The sequence below is a fragment of the Schistocerca gregaria genome, chromosome 4 (assembly GCF_023897955.1).
Source record: "Schistocerca gregaria isolate iqSchGreg1 chromosome 4, iqSchGreg1.2, whole genome shotgun sequence".
Classification (NCBI taxonomy): domain Eukaryota; kingdom Metazoa; phylum Arthropoda; class Insecta; order Orthoptera; family Acrididae; genus Schistocerca; species Schistocerca gregaria.
The window spans coordinates 756842974-756864130 of record NC_064923.1 but is presented as its reverse complement, the minus strand read 5'-3'; the positions used below and the strand labels follow the sequence as shown (position 1 = coordinate 756864130).

The window sequence follows — 21157 nt, the reverse complement described above, 5'->3', positions numbered from 1 at the left end:
GTGAATTTTCATTCAAAGGAGCAACGATATCCTTTGAAAATGTCCTCCGCAGGTGGGGACGAAACATTGGATTTTAAGGTGAAATTCATTCGACCACGGCATAACTGCCCAGAACATTTTATTAACTTTGACAATTCTGGCCAACAGAGTTTATATTTTACAGTAAGAACTGTTTCATTGTTAGCAAAATATATATTACTCAAAAATTATCATAAGAACTGTGATGCAGGAGTTGTTATAAAATATTTAAGGCCAAAAAATTAAAGTCCCGACGGATAGAAGTCGTCTGTAATGTAATACCATGCACTACATAGATTCTCTTTCCTCTGCTACTCGTTTAACGATTACATCCGCCACAATTTAGCTGTTGATATAGACTGAAAATTATTCAAAAACTTAATGATTTTGAGACTGTTTTGGTATGGCTTAAGTGCTTAAAATTCGCGATTGTTTAGTTTGAACTTTGCGCTATGCGGCGCTATGTTCTATTGTTATAGCTTATTCGCCGACGGCGAGCAGCGCAGGAGGGGCTGTACAAACCGCGGTTATTAGTGGTCCATCATGTGACAAAAGTGAATAACTTCAACAGTTTTTTAAGAAATACTTGCAGTGTGCCTTAACAGCTAAAATTTCGGCAATACATTTCTTTCAGTGCGTTCTTTCCATGTGAAAAACTTCAGTATTCTCAAATAACGGGTAAATAAAGTCTGGGTATTTGCAGGTTGTGTGAGCTACACTTATTTTTCGCCCCCCTTCCGCCCCATCCCTTTGTAGGTACGTGGTTCTTACCATCCACAGCCATTCTTATCAGGCTGTAAGTCATGTGTGTACCAAGTTTGGTTCATATCGATCCATTAATTTAAGAATAGACTGGAACACCCGTACACACATACATTTTATAATATGTGTGGATATAATAAAAACAACTTGGTAGGATAGTTTAACAGGTTAAACACCATATTCAAGTAAAAAATTGTCTTTTTCAAGAAGAACTTACATAAAAACATGAAGGGATGTTGTATGTCTATGTATTGCACTACACACAGGGTGACAATTATTGAACTATGTAAAATAAAATCGTCATAACTTCTGAATGGGTTACGTTAGAACATTTAAACTGTACGGTTGGTCGAGAGACACGATGGGAATTAGTGTGCACATGCATGGTTTGGTTTAACGACGAAGCCCTCTTTCGCTGGCCGAAGTGGCCATGTAGTTCTAGGCGCTGCAGTCTGGAACCGCGACACAGCTACGGTCACAGGTTCGAATCCTGCCTCGGGCATGGATGTGTGTGATGTCCTTAGGTTAGTTAGGTTTAACTAGTTCTATGTTCTAGGGGACTAATGACCTCAGAAGTTAAGTCCCATAGTGCTCAGAGCCAGCCAAGCCCACTTTCATTTGGATGGGTTTATCAATAAACCAAATTGCCACATTTGGGAGACTGACACTCCGCATTTCGCGATCGAGGAGTGCCTTCACCCTTGATGGGTGGTGTGTGGTGTGCGATGTCCGGTCACGGAGTAATCGTTGCGGTATTCCTTGATGGCCGAACGGTAAGTGAAGGTTTTCGAATGTGATTTCATCCCCATTATCCAAAGTGACCCTCATTTCGACAAGATGTGGTTCAAATGCGAAGGAGCTCGACCCCATCGAAGTAGGAGAGTGTTTGATGTTCTAGAGGAGCACTTTGGGGACCGCATTCTGGCTCTGAGGTACCCAGAGGCGACTGGCACAGGCCTCGATTGGCCGCCATGTTCTCCGGATCTGAACACATGCTATTCCTTCTTGTGTGGCGATCTTAAAGACAAGGTTTACAGCAATAACTCCAGAACCATTGGTGAGCTGAAAACAGCCATTCAAGAGGTCATCGACAGCATCGATGTTCTTAAACTTCAGCGGGTCATCCAGAATTTCGCTATTCGTCTGCGCCACAACATTGCCAATGATAGCAGAAATATCGAACACGTCATAACCTAAATCCGAATATCTGTAGTGATGGTTACATGTTGAATAAAGAGTGTACACACCGTAGTTTCTAATTAATTTTTCCGGCCACCGTGGTATCGCGGTTCTAGGCGCGCAGTCCGGAACCGTGCGACTGTTACGGTTGCAGGTTCGAATCCTGCCTCGGGCATGGATGTGTGTGATGTCCTTAGGTTAGTTAGGTTTAAGTTCTAGGGGACTAATGACCACAGCAGTTGAGTCCCATAGTGATCAGAGCCATTTGAACCATTTTTTTGTAATTAATTTATGTTTCCTTCATGTTGTTGTTGTGGTCTTCAGTTCTAAGACTGGTTTGATGCAGCTCTCCATGCTGCCCTATCCTGTGCAAGCTTCTTTATCTCCCAGTACTTAGTGCAAACTACATCCTTCTGAATCTGTTTAGTGTATTCATCTCTTGGTCTCCCTCTACGATTTTTACCCTCCACGCTGCCCTCCAATACTAAATTGGTGATCCCTTGATGCCTCAGAACATGTCCAAACAATTGATCCCTTCTTCTAGTCAGGTTGTGCCACAAACTCCTCTTCTCCCCAATCCTATTCAATACCTCCTCATTAGTTATGTGATCTACCCATCTAATCTTCAGCATTCTTCTGTAGCACCACATTTCGAAACCTTCTATTCCCTTCTTGTCCAAACTAGTTATCGTCCATGTTTCACTTCCATACATGGCTACCCTCCATACGAATACTTTCAGAAACGACCTTCTGACACTTAAATCTATACTCGATGTTAACAAATTTCTCTTCTTCAGAAACGCTTTCCTTGCCATTGCCAGTCTACATCTTATATCCTCTCTACTTCGACCATCAGCAGTTATTTTGCTCCACAAATAGCAAAACTCCTTTACTACTTTAAGTGTCTCATTTCCTAATCTAATTCCCTCAGCGTCACCGACGCAATTCGACTACATTCCATTATTCTCGTTTTGGTTTTGTTGATGTTCATCTTATATCCTCCTTTCAAGACACTATCCACTCCGTTCAAATGCTGTTCTAAGTCCTTTGCTGTCTCTGACAGAATTACAATGTCATCGGCGAACCTTAAAGTTTTTATTTCTTCTCCATTTATTTTAATACTTACTTCAAATTTTTCTTGTGTTGTGTTTTCTTCATATACAGGGTGTCACAAAGAGGTACGGCCAAACTTTCAGGAAACATTCCTCACACACAAAGAAAGAAAATATGTTATGTGGACATGTGTGCGGAAACGCTTACTTTCCATGTTAGAACTCATTTTATTACCTCTCTTCAAATCACATTAATCATGGAATGGAAACACACAGCAACAGAACGTACTAGAGTGACTTCAAACACTTTGTTACAGGAAATGTACAAAATGTACACCGTTAGCGAGGTTACATGCATCCACCCTTCGTCGCATGGAATGCCTGATGCGCCGACGCAGCCCTGGAGAATGGCGTATTGTATCACAGCCGTCCACAATACTATCACGAAGAGTCTCTACATTTGGTACCGGGGTTGCGTAGACAAGAGCTTTCAAATGTTCCCATAAATGAAAGTCAAGAGGGCTTTGGTCAGGAGAGCGTGGAGGCCACGCAATTGGTCATCCTCTACCAATCCATCGGTCATCGAATCTGTTGTTGAGAAGCGTATTAACACTTCGACTGAAATGTGCAGCTCCATCGTGCATGAACCACATGTTGTGTCGTACTTGGAAATGCACATGTTCTAGCAGCACAGGTAGAGTATCCCGTATGAAATCATGATAACGTGCTCCGTTGAGCGTAGGTGGAAGAACGTGGGGTCCAATCAAGACATCACCAAGAATGCCTGCCCAAACGTTCACAGAAAATCTGTGTTGATGACGTGATTGCACAATTGCGTGCCTACACATGTTGACTGTGAAAATTTACAATTTGATCACGTTGGAATGAAGCCTCATCCGTAAAAAGAACATTTGCACTGAAATGAGGATTGTCACATTGTTGCATGAACCATTCGCACAAGTGTACCCGTGGAGGCCAATCAGCTGCTGATAGTGCCTGCACACGCTGTACATGGTACGGGAACAACTGGTTCTCCCGTAGCACTCTCTGTACAGTGACGTGGTCAACGTTATCTTGTACAGCAGCAACTTCTCTGACGCTGACATTAAGGTTATCGTCAACTGCATGAAGAATTGCCTCGTCCATTGCAGGTGTCCTCGTCGTTCTAGGTTCCTCAGTCGCGAGTCATAGGCTGGAATGTTCTTTGCTCCCTAAGACGCCGATCAATTGCTTCGAACGTCTTCCTGTCGGGACACCTTCGTTCTGGATACAAACGTACCGGGCCACGGCTATTGCTCCCGTGCTAATCCATACATCAAATGGGCATCTGCCAACTCCGTATTTGTAAACATTGCACTGACTGCAAAACCACGTTCGTGATGAACACTAATGTGTTGATGCTACGTATTGATGTGCTTGATGCTAGTACTGTAGAGCAATGAGTCGCATGTCAACACAAGTACCGAAGTCGACATTACATTCCTTCAATTGGGGCAACTGGCGGTTAATCGAGGAAGTACAGTACATACTGAGGAAACTAAAATGAGCTCTAACATGGAAATTAAGCGTTTCCGGACACATGTCCACATAACATCTTTTCTTTATTTGTATGTGAGGAATGTTTCCTGAATGTTTGGGCGTACCTTTTTGTAACACCCTGTAGTTAAACAATTGTCACCTTTTACTTTCTGATATGTGTCCTACATTAAATCGTTCGGTTAGTAGTGCAGAATGATTGTAACATGTGTTTCTGCAAATACTTTATAAAGGCTAAAGCAGAGGTGGGTACGTGTGGAGTGCCGTACCACCGTTAACTCTCTCCCAGGCAGTCTGCGCCTGAGCCGCTGGTGGCGCCTTGGCGTCTGCTGGAGCGGCGGCTGGGGCTGGGGCTGGAGCTGGAGCTGGAGCTGGGGCGGCTGCGAGCACGCGTGGCGGGTGGTAGGTGTCCTGCTCGTCGTCGAGGCGGTCGGCGAGCCCCCGCTGCAGGCGGCTGCGCCACGCGCGGTTCTGCTCCGCCTCCAAGTCCCGCTCGTCCACCGACTCGTCGCTCTCCTCCAGCGAATCCTCCTCCATCGCCTCCTCCGACCTGCAGAGGAACAGCGCGGCGTCTGACACCGAGCAAGTCCACTCCCCGTTCCGGCTCATTCCGCCTCTATGCTACTTACTGTGTAGTAACGTGACTACTTTTACAAATTGGGGTACATCTACATCTACATTTATACTCCGCAAGCCACCCAACGGTGTGTGGCGGAGGGCACTTTAAATGCCACTGTCATTACCTCCCTTTCCTGTTCCAGTAGAGTATGGTTCACGGGAACAACGGTTGCCGGAAAGCCTCCGTGCGCGCTCGAATCTCTCTACATTCGTGATCTCTTCGGGAGGTATAAGTAGGGGAAGCAATATATTCGATACCTCATCCAGAAACGCACCCTCTCGAAACCTAGACAGCAAGCTACACCGCGATGCAGAGCGCCTTTCTTGCAGAGTCTGCCACTTTGAGTTTGCTAAACATCTCCGTAACGCTATCACGCTTACCCTATGATGAAACGCGCCGCTCTTCTTTCGATCTTCTCTATCTCCTCCGTCAACCCGACCTGCTACGGATCCCACACTGATGAGCAATACTCAAGTATAGGACGAACGAGTGTTTTGTAAGCCACCTCCTTTGTTGATGGACTACATTTTCTAAGGACTCTCCCAATGACTCTCAACCTGGTGCCCGCCTTAACAACAATTAATTTATACGAAGACAGTAACTTGTTCCCTGGTATAAATGATGACTGACTGACAACCTCAGCTGCCAACAGGTGTTGTTCATATACCTCGATGGGGAAAGCTCAAAATGTGTGCCCCGACCGGGACTCGAACCCGGGATCTCCTGCTTAGATGGCAGACGCTCTATCCATCTGAGCCACCGTGCACACAGAAGAATAGCGCGACTGCAGGGACTTATCCCTTGCACGCTTCCCGTGAGACTCACATTCCCAACTGTCCACAATTCTACATATGTATTGTACTTTATAGACATTTGCCCAACCACTCATTACTCGCGCACGCTTTGGCGATTCCCGTAAGAGTTTGGGCAATCTGTGCGCATTCGCACAGACAAAGGTCAATGGCTGGGTAGCCTTTAACTATATATACGAAGACAGTAACTTGTCGTCGGTGGCTCAGATGGATAGAGCGTCTGCCATGTAAGCAGGAGATCCCGGGTTCGAGTCCCGGTCGGGGCACACATTTTAGCTGTCCACATCGAGGTATGTCAACAACACCTGGCGGCAACTGAGGTTTTCAGTTAGTCATCATTTAACAATTAATTTTATATGATCATTCCACTTCAGATCGTTCGGCACGCATACTCCCAGACATTTTACAGAAGTTACTGCTACCAGTGTTTGTTCCGCTACCATATAATCATACAATAAAGGATCCTTCTTTCTATGTGTTCGCAATACATTACATTTGTCTATGTTAAGGGTCAGTTGCCACTCCCTGCACCAAGTGCCTATCCGCCGCAGATCTTCCTGCGTTTCGCTGCAATTTTCTATTGCTGCAACTTCTCTGTATACTACAGCATCATCCGCGAAAAGCCGCACGGAACTTCTGACACTATCTACTAGGTCATTTATATATATTGTGAAAAGCAATGGTCCCATAACACTCCCCTGTGGCACGCCAGAGGGGAGTGTTACTTTAACGTCTGTAGACGTCTCTCCATTGAGAACAACATGTTGTGTTCTGTTTGCTAAAAACTCTTCAATCCAGCTACACAGCTGGTCTGATATTCCGTAGGTTCTTACTTTGTTTATCAGACGACAGTGCGGAACTGTATCGAATGCCTTTCGGAAGTCAAGGAAAATGGCATCTACCTGGGTGCCTGTATATAATACTTTCTGGGTCTCATGAAGGGTGCCCAAAAGAAAACTGGCGTTGAATACCGGTTGCTTATCATTAAACTATCCCTATTTACCACGTTATAACACGGAAACTAATTACGGTATGGGAACCAAACTGAGTAGCATTAATGTCAAGGACACGGGGAAAAGAAATGCAGAACCAATTCAATTGAAACACTTTTAATGTGCTGCTACGGTACGTCATACCATTACATATCGGTACCATTACTGCTACAAAAGCGGCTCAAAATGCCGCCCATCAGTGTCCACAAGGGTCTGAAAGAGCAGGATTGCACTCTGCACAGCAGAACCAAGGACGTCCGTTGGTATGCTGGCTACCTCTCTTGATATGATGCGCTTCAGATCAGCAAACGTCTGAATGTTCCCCTGGTAAACCCTGTCCATCAGGTAGCCCCACGACCAGAAATCACAGGGAGTGAGACCAGGTGATCGTGCCGGCCAAGCATTTGGAAATGATCGGCTCATTAGTCGATCGTCCCCAAATGTGTTTCACGAGCAACGTCCGTGGGGCCCCATTTGCATGAAAACTGTTGAGTCCAATGCCTCTCTCTCCCGTAGGGCGGCGGATATGAAATGCTGGCGAAGCATATCGCAGTAACGCTGGCCAGAAACACTGCACATCTTCGGTCCTTCAGCAGCAATCTCTTTAAAAAATAATGGGCCAGTGATGAACGTACCTGTCAAGCCATACAGAGGAACTTCATGCTCAATGACTGGAGGCGAAGATCACCACACTCGGTAATTCTGTGTGTTCACCTCACCCGTAGAGAAAAATGAGCTTCGTCCGTCCATAGGATGGTCCATGGCCAGCCCTCATCAACTTCAGTCCTTGCGACGAAGTAGAGAACGAAGTTAAAACATCGTTGTGCTTCCTTTTGTGCAAGCTGTTGTACAATATGGATCATGTACATATACCATTTCAGAATGGTTCGAAGCATCATCTGAACAGTGAACTGCGGGATGTTCAACTGTCATGTCACTGTACGCAAACTGCCTGACCATCGGGAATTGCGCTCAGCGTTGTCTGCCGCAGCAAAAGTGATTTCATCAACCACCTGTGGTGCAACCGGTCGTCGGCCTCTTTCTGGAGCGACGCCCAGTTCTCCAGTTGGTTCGAACTTCATCATACAGCAGGTGAAGAAAGAGGACTCTTCGGTAATCCTTTCAGCTGGCTGTATTCTCGAAGCTGCAGCGTTACTGTTGTTTTGATAACAGAGCTTCGCCGATAATGCCCTGCTCCTTTTGTCCAAGCTCATGTTGACACGTCAACAAGTGCACTGTGATTGGTCAGGTGTGACAGACTACGCATGATGTTGAGTGATTACAGCACCTAGTGGCCATAGTTGGAACTGAACGATGACGCTGTGACGCATGGAAATCACGCACCCCATGCTCTGGACATTAATGCTACCAAGATTGGTCTTTGTACGGTAATTAGTCTCCATGTTATAACGTGTTAAACAGGGAAAGTTTAACTGTACCCATCCGGTACTTCATGCACCTTTAGTTAGGCAACCCGCTTTACATCATCCGCAACGGGGGCAGACGATGTAAGTTGGTTTGCCTATCTTAAAATGAGTGAAAAATTTTCCACGCCAGTGTTATTTTGTACGTCCTGTATTAGCAAACTACTCTTATGAACTACTGTGAACCTAACCTGATCATTGAAAGGTGCACTTAGGGGCCAAGTATTGGGAGCAAACATTATGGCATTTCTCGCTGGAGAAACATACGTGGCGTGGTCTCTGGCTGACGCAACAGGGAAGCACTGGTCGTGGCCTTACTTTCCATCCATGGTCTTCTACTCACTTCGGATACGAATGCGTAAACTGTAAACATAACAAGAGTCATTTTAGCTGCACACTGAATATATGTTAATAGCGAAAACCAGACAGTCCACAACAAAAGCGGGGTCGTTTTATACGTAGCGACATGATGAGACATTCAACAGTCTATACACCATAGTACTGATTACTGACTGTCAGCCCGGCCTAGATCCGTGCGTGTGGTGTGGCCCATGTGACACGCCTCTTTTGCCTCTTATGGCTGGAAATGACGCCTGCCGTAGTAGCGATGAGCAGATGTTTCTGAGTTAGTGTCGACACACTTTGCTTGGGGATACTAAAAATTGCATGGCACTAGATGTAATTCGGATGTCCAACATCGAAGGTGCTGCAACACTGGCGGCTAAAAGTGCATTTACGGTGTTCGTAACACTGTCATTGTGTGTTGCCTTTTGTGACGTTCTGCATGATGAATAATGGTAACTGAACACGATCAGTCAGGACTCATATGTAGGTGGCCAGTCGCATTGCTCGTTTGCAATTTCCTTTGCTTCGTAATTGAATGTAACTGGTATTTCGTGCAATTAGGTCCCAAGTTAATCACGTCCTCGGATATAGTGGCAATTCCGAAAGTAAAGCACACAAATAGATGATTGCAAAGACGAACGTAGGTATCGGGCTGTGCTGTATATCAATCTGTTACCACAATCACTTTTGGTGTTAACATTCATTGGCTTTGCTGGTTTACAACGCGTTTATCACACCCCAACCTCCAGATCAATATTTCACCACAACCAAGGTTGCGAGGGCTTGGGGGGTGATTGTACTCTAACCGATAAGACTGCTGCTCATTTCATTCGCAGCAATTTAAGATGTACTGTTAGGTTACAACTTCACCACAGCCCATTCTATATTGAAAACGAAGGTAATCGGCTGGTATCTTCCGCAGAAAGAAACCATTGATGTGAGCGACCCGCTTTGTCCGTTGGTATGAATGACTCCCTTTGATCACTGTATACTATCATCCCATTGGCTACGACCAACGATAACAAAATGCCATCAGCAGCACGCAGCGGAAGAGCTGCTGACACCGTCAGTACACTTTGTCCTACTTCTGAATAATTCTTAAGTTACGGCGTAGTTTCTCACCCCTTCCCTACAAGAAACGGATCGTCCATTCAGCCGAACACAGAGAAGTTTCAAAATGGTGCACAAGGCGACATATTTTTTGGATGCTCTATGAACAGTTGAACAGGACTGGCAAAGTGAGTGAACGAACTTTATTATGTTGCAGAAGTATTTTGTGGGTAAAGATTTGTACGCAGTTGTGGCTAGTGAACACTCAACAGAGGCTATAAATAAGGTGCCATCTGTTTCTTGGAGATAGCAGAAAACGGCGTTGCTGATGTTCTGGGGCTTATGCTGTCATCAAACCTCCAGGTCTGCTGCAACTACCGCATTCTTCTGCCACACTGTATTACACCGAAGACAGGTCAAGCACCGTCGAAAAACGTCCAAACGACAGACATTGCACCAACCCAGCCAGGGCTTCGTGTCTGTGTTGTCTCAGCGATAGTATATGAACCGATGTCAGTCCCGTGATCGTATTTAGAGTCCTTTCCTCGTAAGTGCTCAGATTCTTAGTGCGAGTCGTGAATGAGAGTGATTTCTATCCAAGGAAAATTTTCTTTGTTTTTTTATTAACGTCCACGAACTGCACGGCAGACAACAATTTGAGGTGTTTAATCAGCTGTTACAGAGACGTATGTTCGCAGCTCGTGGTCTAGTGGCTACCTTTGCTGCCTCTGGATCACGGGGTCCCTGTTTCGATTCCCGGCCGGGTTGGGGATTTTCTCAGCCCGGGCACTGAGTGTTTGTGTGTCATCATTTCGCCACCATAATCATCATTCGTGAAAGTGGCTAAACTGGATTGTGAAAAAATTGGACTGTGTAACAATTGAGACTATGTAACGGGCGCTGATGACCGCGCAGTGACCGCCCCACAAACCAAACAGAGACGTACGCCGGCTTACTGACGCTGAAAGAAACTTATGTGGGAAGGTACACCCTCGGCGTTATTTAGGTCGGTTTAGCCGTCTCAACTGTAGTGCGAGGGACAGGTGTGTGTGTGTGGGGGGGGGGGGGGGGGGGGGGGGGCGGAAGTGCTTTTTCCGTTGTGTACTCTTTTATGAAACCACCTCACTTCCTAGCAAAACCGGATACTTCTTGAATGATGGTTCTGCTGTAATCGGGCTACTGTAATAAATCTTTCTCAATTAAAGCACTAGATGTACTCTAATAATACGTAAAGCACTTCGCCTGCGCGTATTGTAATGAACAAGGAGCAAGTAGTATTAACCATTTATAGCTGATGTTCCAGAGACGTTCTGAATCTCACTTTTATCTACAATGATGTACGCTGAAGCAATGAATAAGAATTTACACCAGCTCTGTTCAAAAAATGGTTCAAATGGCTCTGAGCACTATGGGACTCAACTGCTGTGGTCATCAGTCCCCTAGAGCTTAGAACTACTTAAACCTAACTAACCTAAGGACATCACACACATCCATGCCTGAGGCAGGATTCGAACCTGCGACCGTGCAGTCGCACGGTTCCGGACTGCGCGCCTAGAACCGCGAGACCACCGCAGCCGGCACCAGCTCTGTGATTCGAACCCGGGTCTCCTGCTTATTGGGACAGTTTAGAAGGGAACGGCAATGGGCTGAGGTGCGAACTGAAATGCGCATAGGCGCGGTGGACGTACCAGGGTCTTCCGTGCAGCTGTGATGTCGGAACGAATAGAATAGCATCTCTCCACCTGACGTAACTGAACCTCGGACCCTCCAGACAACTATTACTTTCCCCTCGTAAAATATCATACGCTTACATGGTTCAAGGGAACCATTAACGACTGAGTGTAGCCTTCTGCAATCACGTTGGACTCACAATAGCTCATAAGAGTAGTTTACTAATACAGGATGTGCAAAATAACGCTGGCGTGGAAAATATTTCACGCCTCTTAAGGTAGACAACCCAACTTACATCATCTGCATCTTCGGCGAAAGGGAGAGAGTGGAGCGGCGGTAGGTGTAAAACACTCACAACGCTCTTGGACGCATACTGAGGTAGCGTACGCTGTTTGCAAACCATGTACGCAGTGTTGTCGTACACAACCTCTAGTTGGGAAGAACCGGGCTGGGTGTGACGTTCCGCACAGCATCACATCGAAAACAGAATGACTTGAATTGTAAGCGTTGAAGAGGGAAGAGATCGGCTGATTCATAGGAAGTTGCATTCATTGAGGCATTACCAATGGAGCATGAATCTGTTATAAATCCGTTAGATGGCTCTGTTGGAGATAGAAAACGCCAGTCAGTAGACAATAAAACTCCTGTTGTGCCATTTTTCGAAGAAGAATTCTTTTAGCTGCAGTAGCACAAACAATATACATCGTTTCTACGTTGTACAAGGTTTACATGACTGAATGGTGTAAAGCAGTGTTGCCAAACTGTACTGGAAACTCACAGCAGAGGAACCCTTCTCACAATGCCTTAGAATGTAACTTTAAAAATGTTCCATAAGTGAGTCTGTGAAGCATAAACACCTTATTTACTTGTAACCCTGAGCTAGGAGATACTTTTAACCTTAATATTAGTGTTCAGCACATCTAAATCTGCTTCTGCTTCTAACAATGATTTGTATAAGTAAAAATGTCACACAGTCACGTCGATTGAATATTTGGGCGTAACATTGCAGAGCGATATGAAGTGGGACAAGCATGTAATGGCAGTTGTGGGGAAGGCGGATGGTCGTCTTCGGTTCATTGGTAGAATTTTGGTAAGATGTGGTTCATCTGTAAAGGAGACCGCTTATAAAGCACTAATACGACCTATTCTTGAGTACTGCTCGAGCGTTTGGAATCCCTATCAGGTCGGATTGGGGGGGGGGGGGGGGAGGGGGGCAATTCAGAGGCGGGCTGCTAGATTTGTTAATGGCAGGTTTGATCATCACAGGAGTGTTACGGAAATGCTTCAGGAACTCGGGTGGGAGTCTCTAGAGGAAAGGAGGCGTTCTTTTCGTGAATCGCTACTGAGGAAATTCAGAGAACCAGCATTTGAGGCTGCTGCAGTACAATTTTACTGCCGCCAACTTAAATTTCGCGGAAACACCACAAAGATAAGGGAGATTAGGGCTCGTACAGAGGCATATAGCCAGTCATTTTTCTATCGTTCTGTTTGGGAGCGGAACAGGGAGACAAGATGCTAGTTGTGGTACGAGGTACCCTCCGCCACGCACCGTATGGTGGATTGCGGAGTATGTATGTAGATGTAAAAGTTTATTTTAGCTTAGCTAACGGCCTTGCCGCAGTGGTAGCACCGGTTCCCGTCAGTTCACCGAAGTTAAGCGCTGTCGGACTGGGCTAGCACCTGGATGGGTGACCATCCGGTCTGCCGAGTGCTGTTGGCAAGCGGGATGCAAGCAGCCCCTGTGATGCAAACTGAGGCGCTACTTGACTGACAAGTAGCGGCTCCGGTCTCGGAAACTGACATACAGATGGGATAGCGGTGTGCTAACTACATGCCCCTCCTTATCTGTGTCCGGTGACGCCTGTGGAGATCCATCAACAGAAACAGATCGACAGTGATGAGAACCAAAGACAACGCAGTAAAGTGAGAACTCCTTCCCACTGCTAGCGGCAACGTCTGTAGTTGCGTCGAAATTCTAACAATACTGCAGCTTCCCCTATATTTGCTAGGTCGGAGACGCTCAACTAGTGACTTTATACTGTCAATGTGGATCGATACTCAGCCAATATTGTCTAAGTTTCTGTGTTTCTCAAATTTGCTTTAATGTATTTTCAGCCGTGGTCGTCTCGGATCGATCCCATTGTATCAAAGTAATCGATCTCGACTTGGCAAAGATCTCTGGGTAGCGTGCCTGGCGAGCTTTGTCTCTGGCCGCAGAAGGAGGCTCTGACAGTCAGTGTTTATACAGTAAGTGTCACTCTGCTATTTCCTGTACTGTGTTTCGCCAGTTCATGAAGTGGCGGAAGACTCGACACACATCAAAAACAGTTTTGCGTCACCTCGGTTCCCGGAACTCCTGACCATAGACGTTGACTGTGAATATTCTATCACAGACACACTACCTTTGACTGTTCAGAGAGATGTCACTAAACCGGCCAAAAGACGTAAACAACCTTGTGTGAACAGCGCCTATTAGACGAAGGAGGTCCGACAACCAATCAGTTCCAGTCATTCCACCAGGAAGAAGGTACACGGCTGGTGTTGTCTGTAGTTCAAACGTTCTATCAGGTCCGCATTGTTACTTTGTGCCAGGAAGGGCTCTCAACAAGGCAAGTGTCCAGGCGTATCGGAGTGACCCAAAGCGATGTTGTTCGGACATGGAGGAGTTACATAGAGACAGGAACTGTCGATGGCATGCCTTGCTCAGGCCGCCCAAGGGTACTACTGCAGTGGATGGCCGCTACCTAAGAATTATGGCTCAGGAAAACCCTGACAGCAACGTCGCCATGTTGAATAACACTTTTCGTGTAGCCATAGGACGTCGTGTTACGACTCAAACTGTGCGCAATACGCTGCATGATGCGCAACTTCGCTCCCAACGTCCATGGCGAGGTCCATCTTTGTAACCACGACACCATGCAGCGCGGTGCAGATGTGCCCAACAACATGCAGAATTGACCGGTCAGCCTTGGCATCAGGTTCTCTTCACCGATAAGTGTCACATATGCATTCAACCTGACAACGGTCGGAGACGTGTTTGGAGGCAACCCGGTCAGGCTGAACGCCTTAGACACACTGTCCAGCGAGATCAGCAAGGTGGACGTTTCCTGGTACGCCGCTGGTGGTCATGGAAGGCTCCATAACGGCTGTACAATACGTTCTCCGACCGATAGTGCAACCATATCGGCAGAATATCAGCTAGGTGTACGTGTTCATGGACGACAATTCGCGACACATCTTGTGAATGACTTCCTTCAGGATAAAGGCATCGCTCGACTAGACATGAACCCTATGGAACGTGCCTGAGTAGATTGAAATGGGCTGTTTATGGACGACGTGACCCACAAACCACTCTCCGGGATCTGCGACGAATCGCCGTTGAGGAGTGAGATAATATGGACCGACAGTGCCTTGATGAACTTGTTGGTAGTACGCCACGACGAATACAGGTATGCATGAATGCAAGAGGACGTGCTACTGGGTATTAGAGGTACCGGTGTGTACAGCAATCTGAACCACCACCTCTGAAGGTCTCGCTGTATGGTGGTACAACATGCAATTTATGGTTTTCATGAGCGATTAAAAGGGCAGAAATGTTGTTTATGTTGATCTCTATTCCAATTTTCTGTACAGGTTCCGCAACTCTCGGATTCTATGTGATGCAAAACTTTTTTTTAAGTGTGTATTTGTATCCGTTCCGTCGAGGGTGATTCGGCTACAATTAGTTTCACTTGAAAAGATATATCATTCGCAAAATTTCCGCGTTGTAAAATATATATCTTATATTTCTCAGTTCATTAGCTGTAATCCTTGTCAAAAAAAAAGGAAGAAAACAATTTTTTGTGTTCACGTTAAGTGACTCTTTCGATTCAATAAAATTTTTTATTGTATGTTAATTTCACCAGTATAAATTTTGTTTCAATTTTGATTCAAGTTAATTTGCATTAAGTTGAGGCTTATTGTGCTATCAGATAATATTTGGTGTAAATAAAAGTAAACATAATAGTGTCATTCTTCTCTTTAATTTTCCAAAAGGCATATAATTTTATCTGTTGCACTATTTGGTTATTGTAACATGTCAGACTTCCTTGCAACACGTCTCTGGATTAAAATAAATATCTTATGAAAGTTTTAATTTTTTATTTTTTTGCGCTATCGGACCTCACCACTCCCGAGCTCTTGCTTACCTTGCCTAATAGTTAACTGGGTGCATGTTCGTTAGCTACATTTGTTATGCCTGATCTGTCTAAGTACGTGAACTACCTCGTCAGAAGTATCCGGATGTATGTTAGTGGACGTGAGTACTGGCTGCTGGCTGTGCTCACTCTATGCACTTACGATGACTTGTTGAGCTCTGTTGGGAACAATCTGAACCAAGTGTCTGAATGTCTGTGGAAGAATGACAGCCGATACTTCTCGACGAGCCAAAACTAGAAAGGTAGCGATGTTGGATGCTGGCGTCTGGCACAAAGTCGACGCAGTAACTCGCCCTTAAGGTATTGAACGTTGTTTTCCGCAAATTATTGCCTCATACATGTTGCTTTGTCTCAGGGTGCATTGTCGTGCTGATACAAGACAATCAATGTCTGTGAAGTGATCCATTACTGTACGCACTAAACGATACTGTAAAGTGTGTTCATATTCTTCTGCTGTTGGCGCTTTCTTAAGCGCAATGAGATGAGCGCACCCTAACTACGAAAAAAAAAAAGCAGTACTCCAGTACACCGTAACACCACCTCCTCCTCACATTAGTGCTGGCACTGCACACGGTGGCAGGTGACGTTCTCCAGGCATCCGCCGAAACCATCCCTTGCATCGAATTGCCACATAGTACGGCGTGATTCATCACTGCAAATGACTCGTTCCCAGCCATCCGCTGTCCACTGGCGTTGCCCTTTACACCACCTCAAGCGTCGCTTTGCGCTAACTACAGAAATGTTTGGGATTTGATGAGTTGCTCGACCATAGGACCCCATTCTTTTTAACTCCTTACGCACAGTCATTGTGCTATCTGGACTTCTGGTAGCACTTTGGAACTCACAAGTCATTCATTTGCTGATTTCATGCGATCTCCTGTAACCAACCTCCGCAATGTTCGACGGACCCTCATGAGGTGTGCTGGCTCTTGGTTTAGATGTGGTTTTTCCCTTTCTGTTTCCAGTTGACAGTAGCGTCATTAACAGTCGACTTGAGCAGCTTTAAAAGGGTTGAAATGACCTCGACGATAAATCACTCACTAGTCGACCTTCGAAGGCACTAAAGCCTCCGAACCGGCTCATTCTGCTGTTACTGCTTTTGTACAGACGACACAGTATTCCCAACCTACTTTCATAATGTCGGGTACAGGTCTCGTGATAGTTATTGATTGGTCAGTTTTACATTAGACGTGGGTGCGGGATATTTTTGATCACATAATGCATATTGCTGGAACTGCTTATCACAGTAGTGGTGCACATTGGACTCGCATTTGGGAGGACGACGGTTCAAACCCACGTCCGGGCACCCTGATTTAGGTTTTCCGTGTTTTCTCTAAATTGCTTCAGGCAAATGCCAGGATGCCTCCTTTGAAAGGGCATGGTTGATTTCATTCCCTCATCCAGTGGGATCAACGACCTCGCTGTTTGGTCGCGTCCCCCAAAACAACCAAGCAACCAAACAACTAGTAGTTGTTCAATTAGGGGGGGGGGAGGTATTAACGCTGTTTTTCGCTGTTCCAATATTAACTTTATCACAACTGCAAGGAATTTTATACACCCCAGGGGCTACAGAAGGGTGTCGTGCGTCTTTCGGCAATCGTAAACATCCAGTGCTCGACTTGGTGGCCCTAAAGATTGTTTCAGCTTGAAACTTGGTGACAACTTTTCCATTACGATCCGTGAAATTGTGAATAAATTGAAGAAAAACTTTCCCAACCGACTGCTGTTGCACAGTTTCGGACACTTTTCTTATCGTGTCCATTTCTTGCGGCCACATGCAGTAAGCGTTGCTTCACGCAGTGGAGAATGGCGGAACAAAGGCACGCCGGCGACCGAGGCGTTGCAAAGTAGGCACGCACAGGTAGCCTTGCTGACAGCAGCCGTCTACCAGCAGACTGACCCAAGGACGTACACAGACCGAGAGCCGAGCAAAGTCTGGAGAGTGCTGAGTAAGGGGAAGTGAGGCCAGCACGCTAAGTTATGCTGCGATATACTGCGGGAGTAATAACAAAAAGCTACCACCGAGGGTAAAAACCGCCCTCCTGCCGGATATAAATAGTGGAGCGCAGGCAGCAACAGACAGAAGCCATTAGGAAGCAGTCCGTATCTGAGGACGGACGTGGTCCGTGTCCAAATGTTCATCTTCGTAGGTGACGACTCCGGAAGTCTGTCCCAGCTCGCAGGAGTCATCCGTTCGCCGCCAGATGTCAACTTCAGCTCTAGAAGTCGGCCCGAGTTCGGTCGGCTCCATGGCTGACTAACTTCCAGCAGGACCGGCTGCAGCGCGGTCTCGGTCACAGAGGCGCCGCCGGGGACTGACGCCCGGACCTCACGGCAACCCGGCTCCACGGCGCGTGGTCCGTCCGTGACGGGACCTCGCGGACATGGCAACTGACGGCTTCCCAGCCGGCGGTGCAGCAGGCGTCGGCAGCTGACCCCACGGCGACGAGGTCATCTCGACCACAGGGCGTCCTGGCTTCAGCGGAGCACTGGTGGCCTGAGGCGTTGCGCGCTTTGTCGGAGAATCTACACAGCAGCAGCGAGGCAGAGGGATCAGCAGGGCTGGGAAGCGGCGACGAGGGAGCAATTGTAAAGAAAGTTCAGTAAATAACTGTAAAACTCCACGCCGTCTCCGTCTTTGGCGCAGCCACTGTGTCTGCTGCTAACAAGTGGTGCAGAAGTCGTAACAAGTACTCGTAACACATTTCTCGTAAAAGCTGTTCGCATCTACATCTACATCTACACGATTACTCTGCAATTCAAATTTAAGTGCTTGGCAGAGGGTTCATCCAACCACAATCATACCATCTCTCTACCATTCCACGCCCGAACAGCGCGGGAAAAACGAACACCTAAACCTTACTGTTCGAGCTCTGATTTCTCTTATTTTATTTTGATGATCATTCCTACCTATGTAGGTTGGGCTCAACAAAATATTTTCGCATTCGGAAGGGAAAGTTGGTGACTGAAATTTCGTAAACAGATCTCGCCGCGACGAAAAACGTCTTTGCTTTAATGACCTCCATCCCAACTCCCGTATCATACCTGCCACACTCTCTCCCCTGTTACGTGATAATACAAAACGAGCTGCCCTTTTTTGCACCCTTTGGATGTCCTCCGTCAATCCCACCTGGTAAGGATCCCACACCGCGCAGCAATATTCTAACAAAGGACGAACGAGTGTAGTGTAAGCTGACTCTTTAGTGGACTTGTTGCATCTTTTAAGTGTCCTGCCAATGAAACGCAACCTTTGGCTCGCCTCCCCTACAATATTATCTACGTGGTCTTTCCAACTGAAGTTGTTCGTAGTTTTAACACCCAGGTACTTAAGTTGAATTGACAGCCTTAACAATTGTACTATTTATCTAGTAATCGAATTCCAACGGATTTCGTTTGGAACTCATGTGGATCAATTCACACTTTTCGTTATTTATCGTCAACTGCCACCTACCACACCATCTTTTCTATGTCGCTTTGCAACTGATACTGGTCTTCGGATGACCTTACTAGACGGTAAATTGTAGCATCATCTGCGAACAACCTAAGAGAACTGCTCAGATTGTCACCCAGGTCATTTATATAGATCAGGAACAGCAGAGGTCCCAGGACGCTTCCCTGGGGAACACCCGATATCACTTCAGTTTTACTCGATAATTTGCCGTCTATTACTACAAACTTCGACCTTCCTGACAGGAAATCACAAGTGAGACGATACCCCATAGGCCCGCAGCTTGATTAGAAGTCGCTTGTGAGGAACGGCGTCAAAAGCTTTCCGGAAATCTAGAAGTACGGAATCGACTTGAGATCCCCTGTCAAATGATTTAGTTCCTTTTGCAAATAAGGTAGCTCACATATTTTATTAGTTCTGTCCAGCAATGCATTAATGCCATGGCTTTGTTCTGCCTGGGATGACAATTCGATTCCCCCCTCACCGACCCATTCTGCTGTTACCGCGTCTCTGCTGACGACGCAAAACTGCTCGCCTCATTAAATGCTGGCTGGTTTGCCTCTGCTGACAACTACTGGCCACTCCGGATACTTTTAACGAGGTGGTGTAGTTGCCTGTGGAAACTGCAAGCTAGAGCTTACGTGTCGGTGGTCTGCCTGTGGAGGGCGCGGTGCGCGCGCGCGGCCGCCATGCTGCGCGCCTGGCGCTCCTGCTGCTCGGCGCGCTCGCGGTCGCGCAGCATGCGCCGCTGCTCGGCCTCCTGGAAGAAGCGCGCGTTGGCGCGGTCGTGCAGCAGCTCGGTCGAGCTGACGGCGTTGCGCAGCGGGCCGCCCGGGTCGCCGTCGCCCCCCGCCGGGTCCTCGCCGCCCAGCTCGGGCGCCGACAGCGACATGGGCGGCGCCACGCTCTCCTCCCGCTCCAGCACCGCCGCCGCCGCCGCCGCCGCCCCCGCCTGCCGCTCCTCGCTGTCGCGCGGTGTCCGCTGCTCTTTCTGACCTGCCGCATTCACCGTTGCTATCAGTATCGTAAACTGAAAAGGCGCCCTGAAACAAAAGTGTCATAAATATTCTGCACCACGTGCGCATCTGTAATCGCGAGTGGGTTACATTCGATGGCAGCCTTCACTGAAAGAATAAGCCTCGTAAAACTGAAGTAGTCACACCCATGAGAAATTAAAAAAAAAAAAAAATTACACGAACAAACACAAAAGCAAAATTCTTGCTAGGAGTATTAATAAAATGTTGATATAAGAATATTTCGGTGTTTTTTCCAAAAAATATCGATATATATCGGCGATTGGTTTGACCAGTATACCAGTATACCGACATCAAAATGGTAATATCGAGTACCGATATATACCGTCTGATGAAAAAGTCAGTATAAATTTGAAAACTGACTAAATCACGGAATAATTTAGATAGAGAGGTAAAAATTGATACACATGCTTGGAATGACATGGGGTTTTATTAGAACCAAACAAAAAATACAAAAGTTCAAAAAATGTTCCACAGATGGCAATAATTAGCATACCAAAGTAAGACAAAGCAAAGATGATGTTCTTTACAGGAAATGCTCAATATGTCCACCATCATTCCTCAACGATAGCTGTAGCCGAGGAATAATGTGAACAGCACTGTAAAGCATGTCCGGAGTTATGGTGAGGCATTGGCGTCGGATGTTGTCTTTCAGCGTCCCTAAAGATGTCGGTCGATCACGATACTCTTACACCTTCAGGTAATCCCAAAGCCAATAATCGCACGGACTGAGGTCTGGGGACCTCGGAGGCCAAGCATGACGAAAGTGGCGGCTGAGCACACGATCATCACCAGACGACGCGCGCAAGAGATCTTTCACGTGTCTAGCAATATCTGGTGGAGCGCCATCCTGCATACACATCGTACGTTCCGGCAGGTGTTTATCAGCCAGACTGGGGATGATGCGATTCTGGAACATATCCCGCGTACCTCTCACCCGTCACGATAGCAGTTTTGCTGTCCAGCGCCATCTGTCGGACTTCTTGTGAAGTTTTTTTTTGGTTCTAATAAAACCCCAT

The 21157-nt window shown here is 46.6% G+C and overlaps 1 protein-coding gene, 2 non-coding genes and 1 pseudogene across 3 annotated transcripts in view; 2 read left to right on the top strand and 2 right to left on the bottom strand.

Annotated features, from left to right (window-relative positions):
* LOC126266717 (uncharacterized) overlaps positions 1–21157 on the bottom strand; it is a 252508-nt gene that overhangs the window by 11844 nt on the left and 219507 nt on the right. The window contains exons 10-11 of the mRNA XM_049971187.1: positions 19746–20100; positions 4817–5097 (exon numbers count right to left, since the gene is read on the bottom strand). Of these exons, the coding sequence (XP_049827144.1) occupies positions 4817–5097; positions 19746–20100 (636 nt within the window). The remainder of the gene's footprint in view (positions 1–4816; positions 5098–19745; positions 20101–21157) is intronic.
* Positions 5858–5932, bottom strand: Trnar-ucu (transfer RNA arginine (anticodon UCU)). Its single transcript has one exon. It is a non-coding gene; the product is annotated as a tRNA-Arg (tRNA).
* Trnat-ugu (transfer RNA threonine (anticodon UGU)) lies at positions 6170–6244 on the top strand. The gene has a single exon. It is a non-coding gene; the product is annotated as a tRNA-Thr (tRNA).
* On the top strand, positions 13063–13180 carry LOC126268247 (5S ribosomal RNA; annotated as a pseudogene).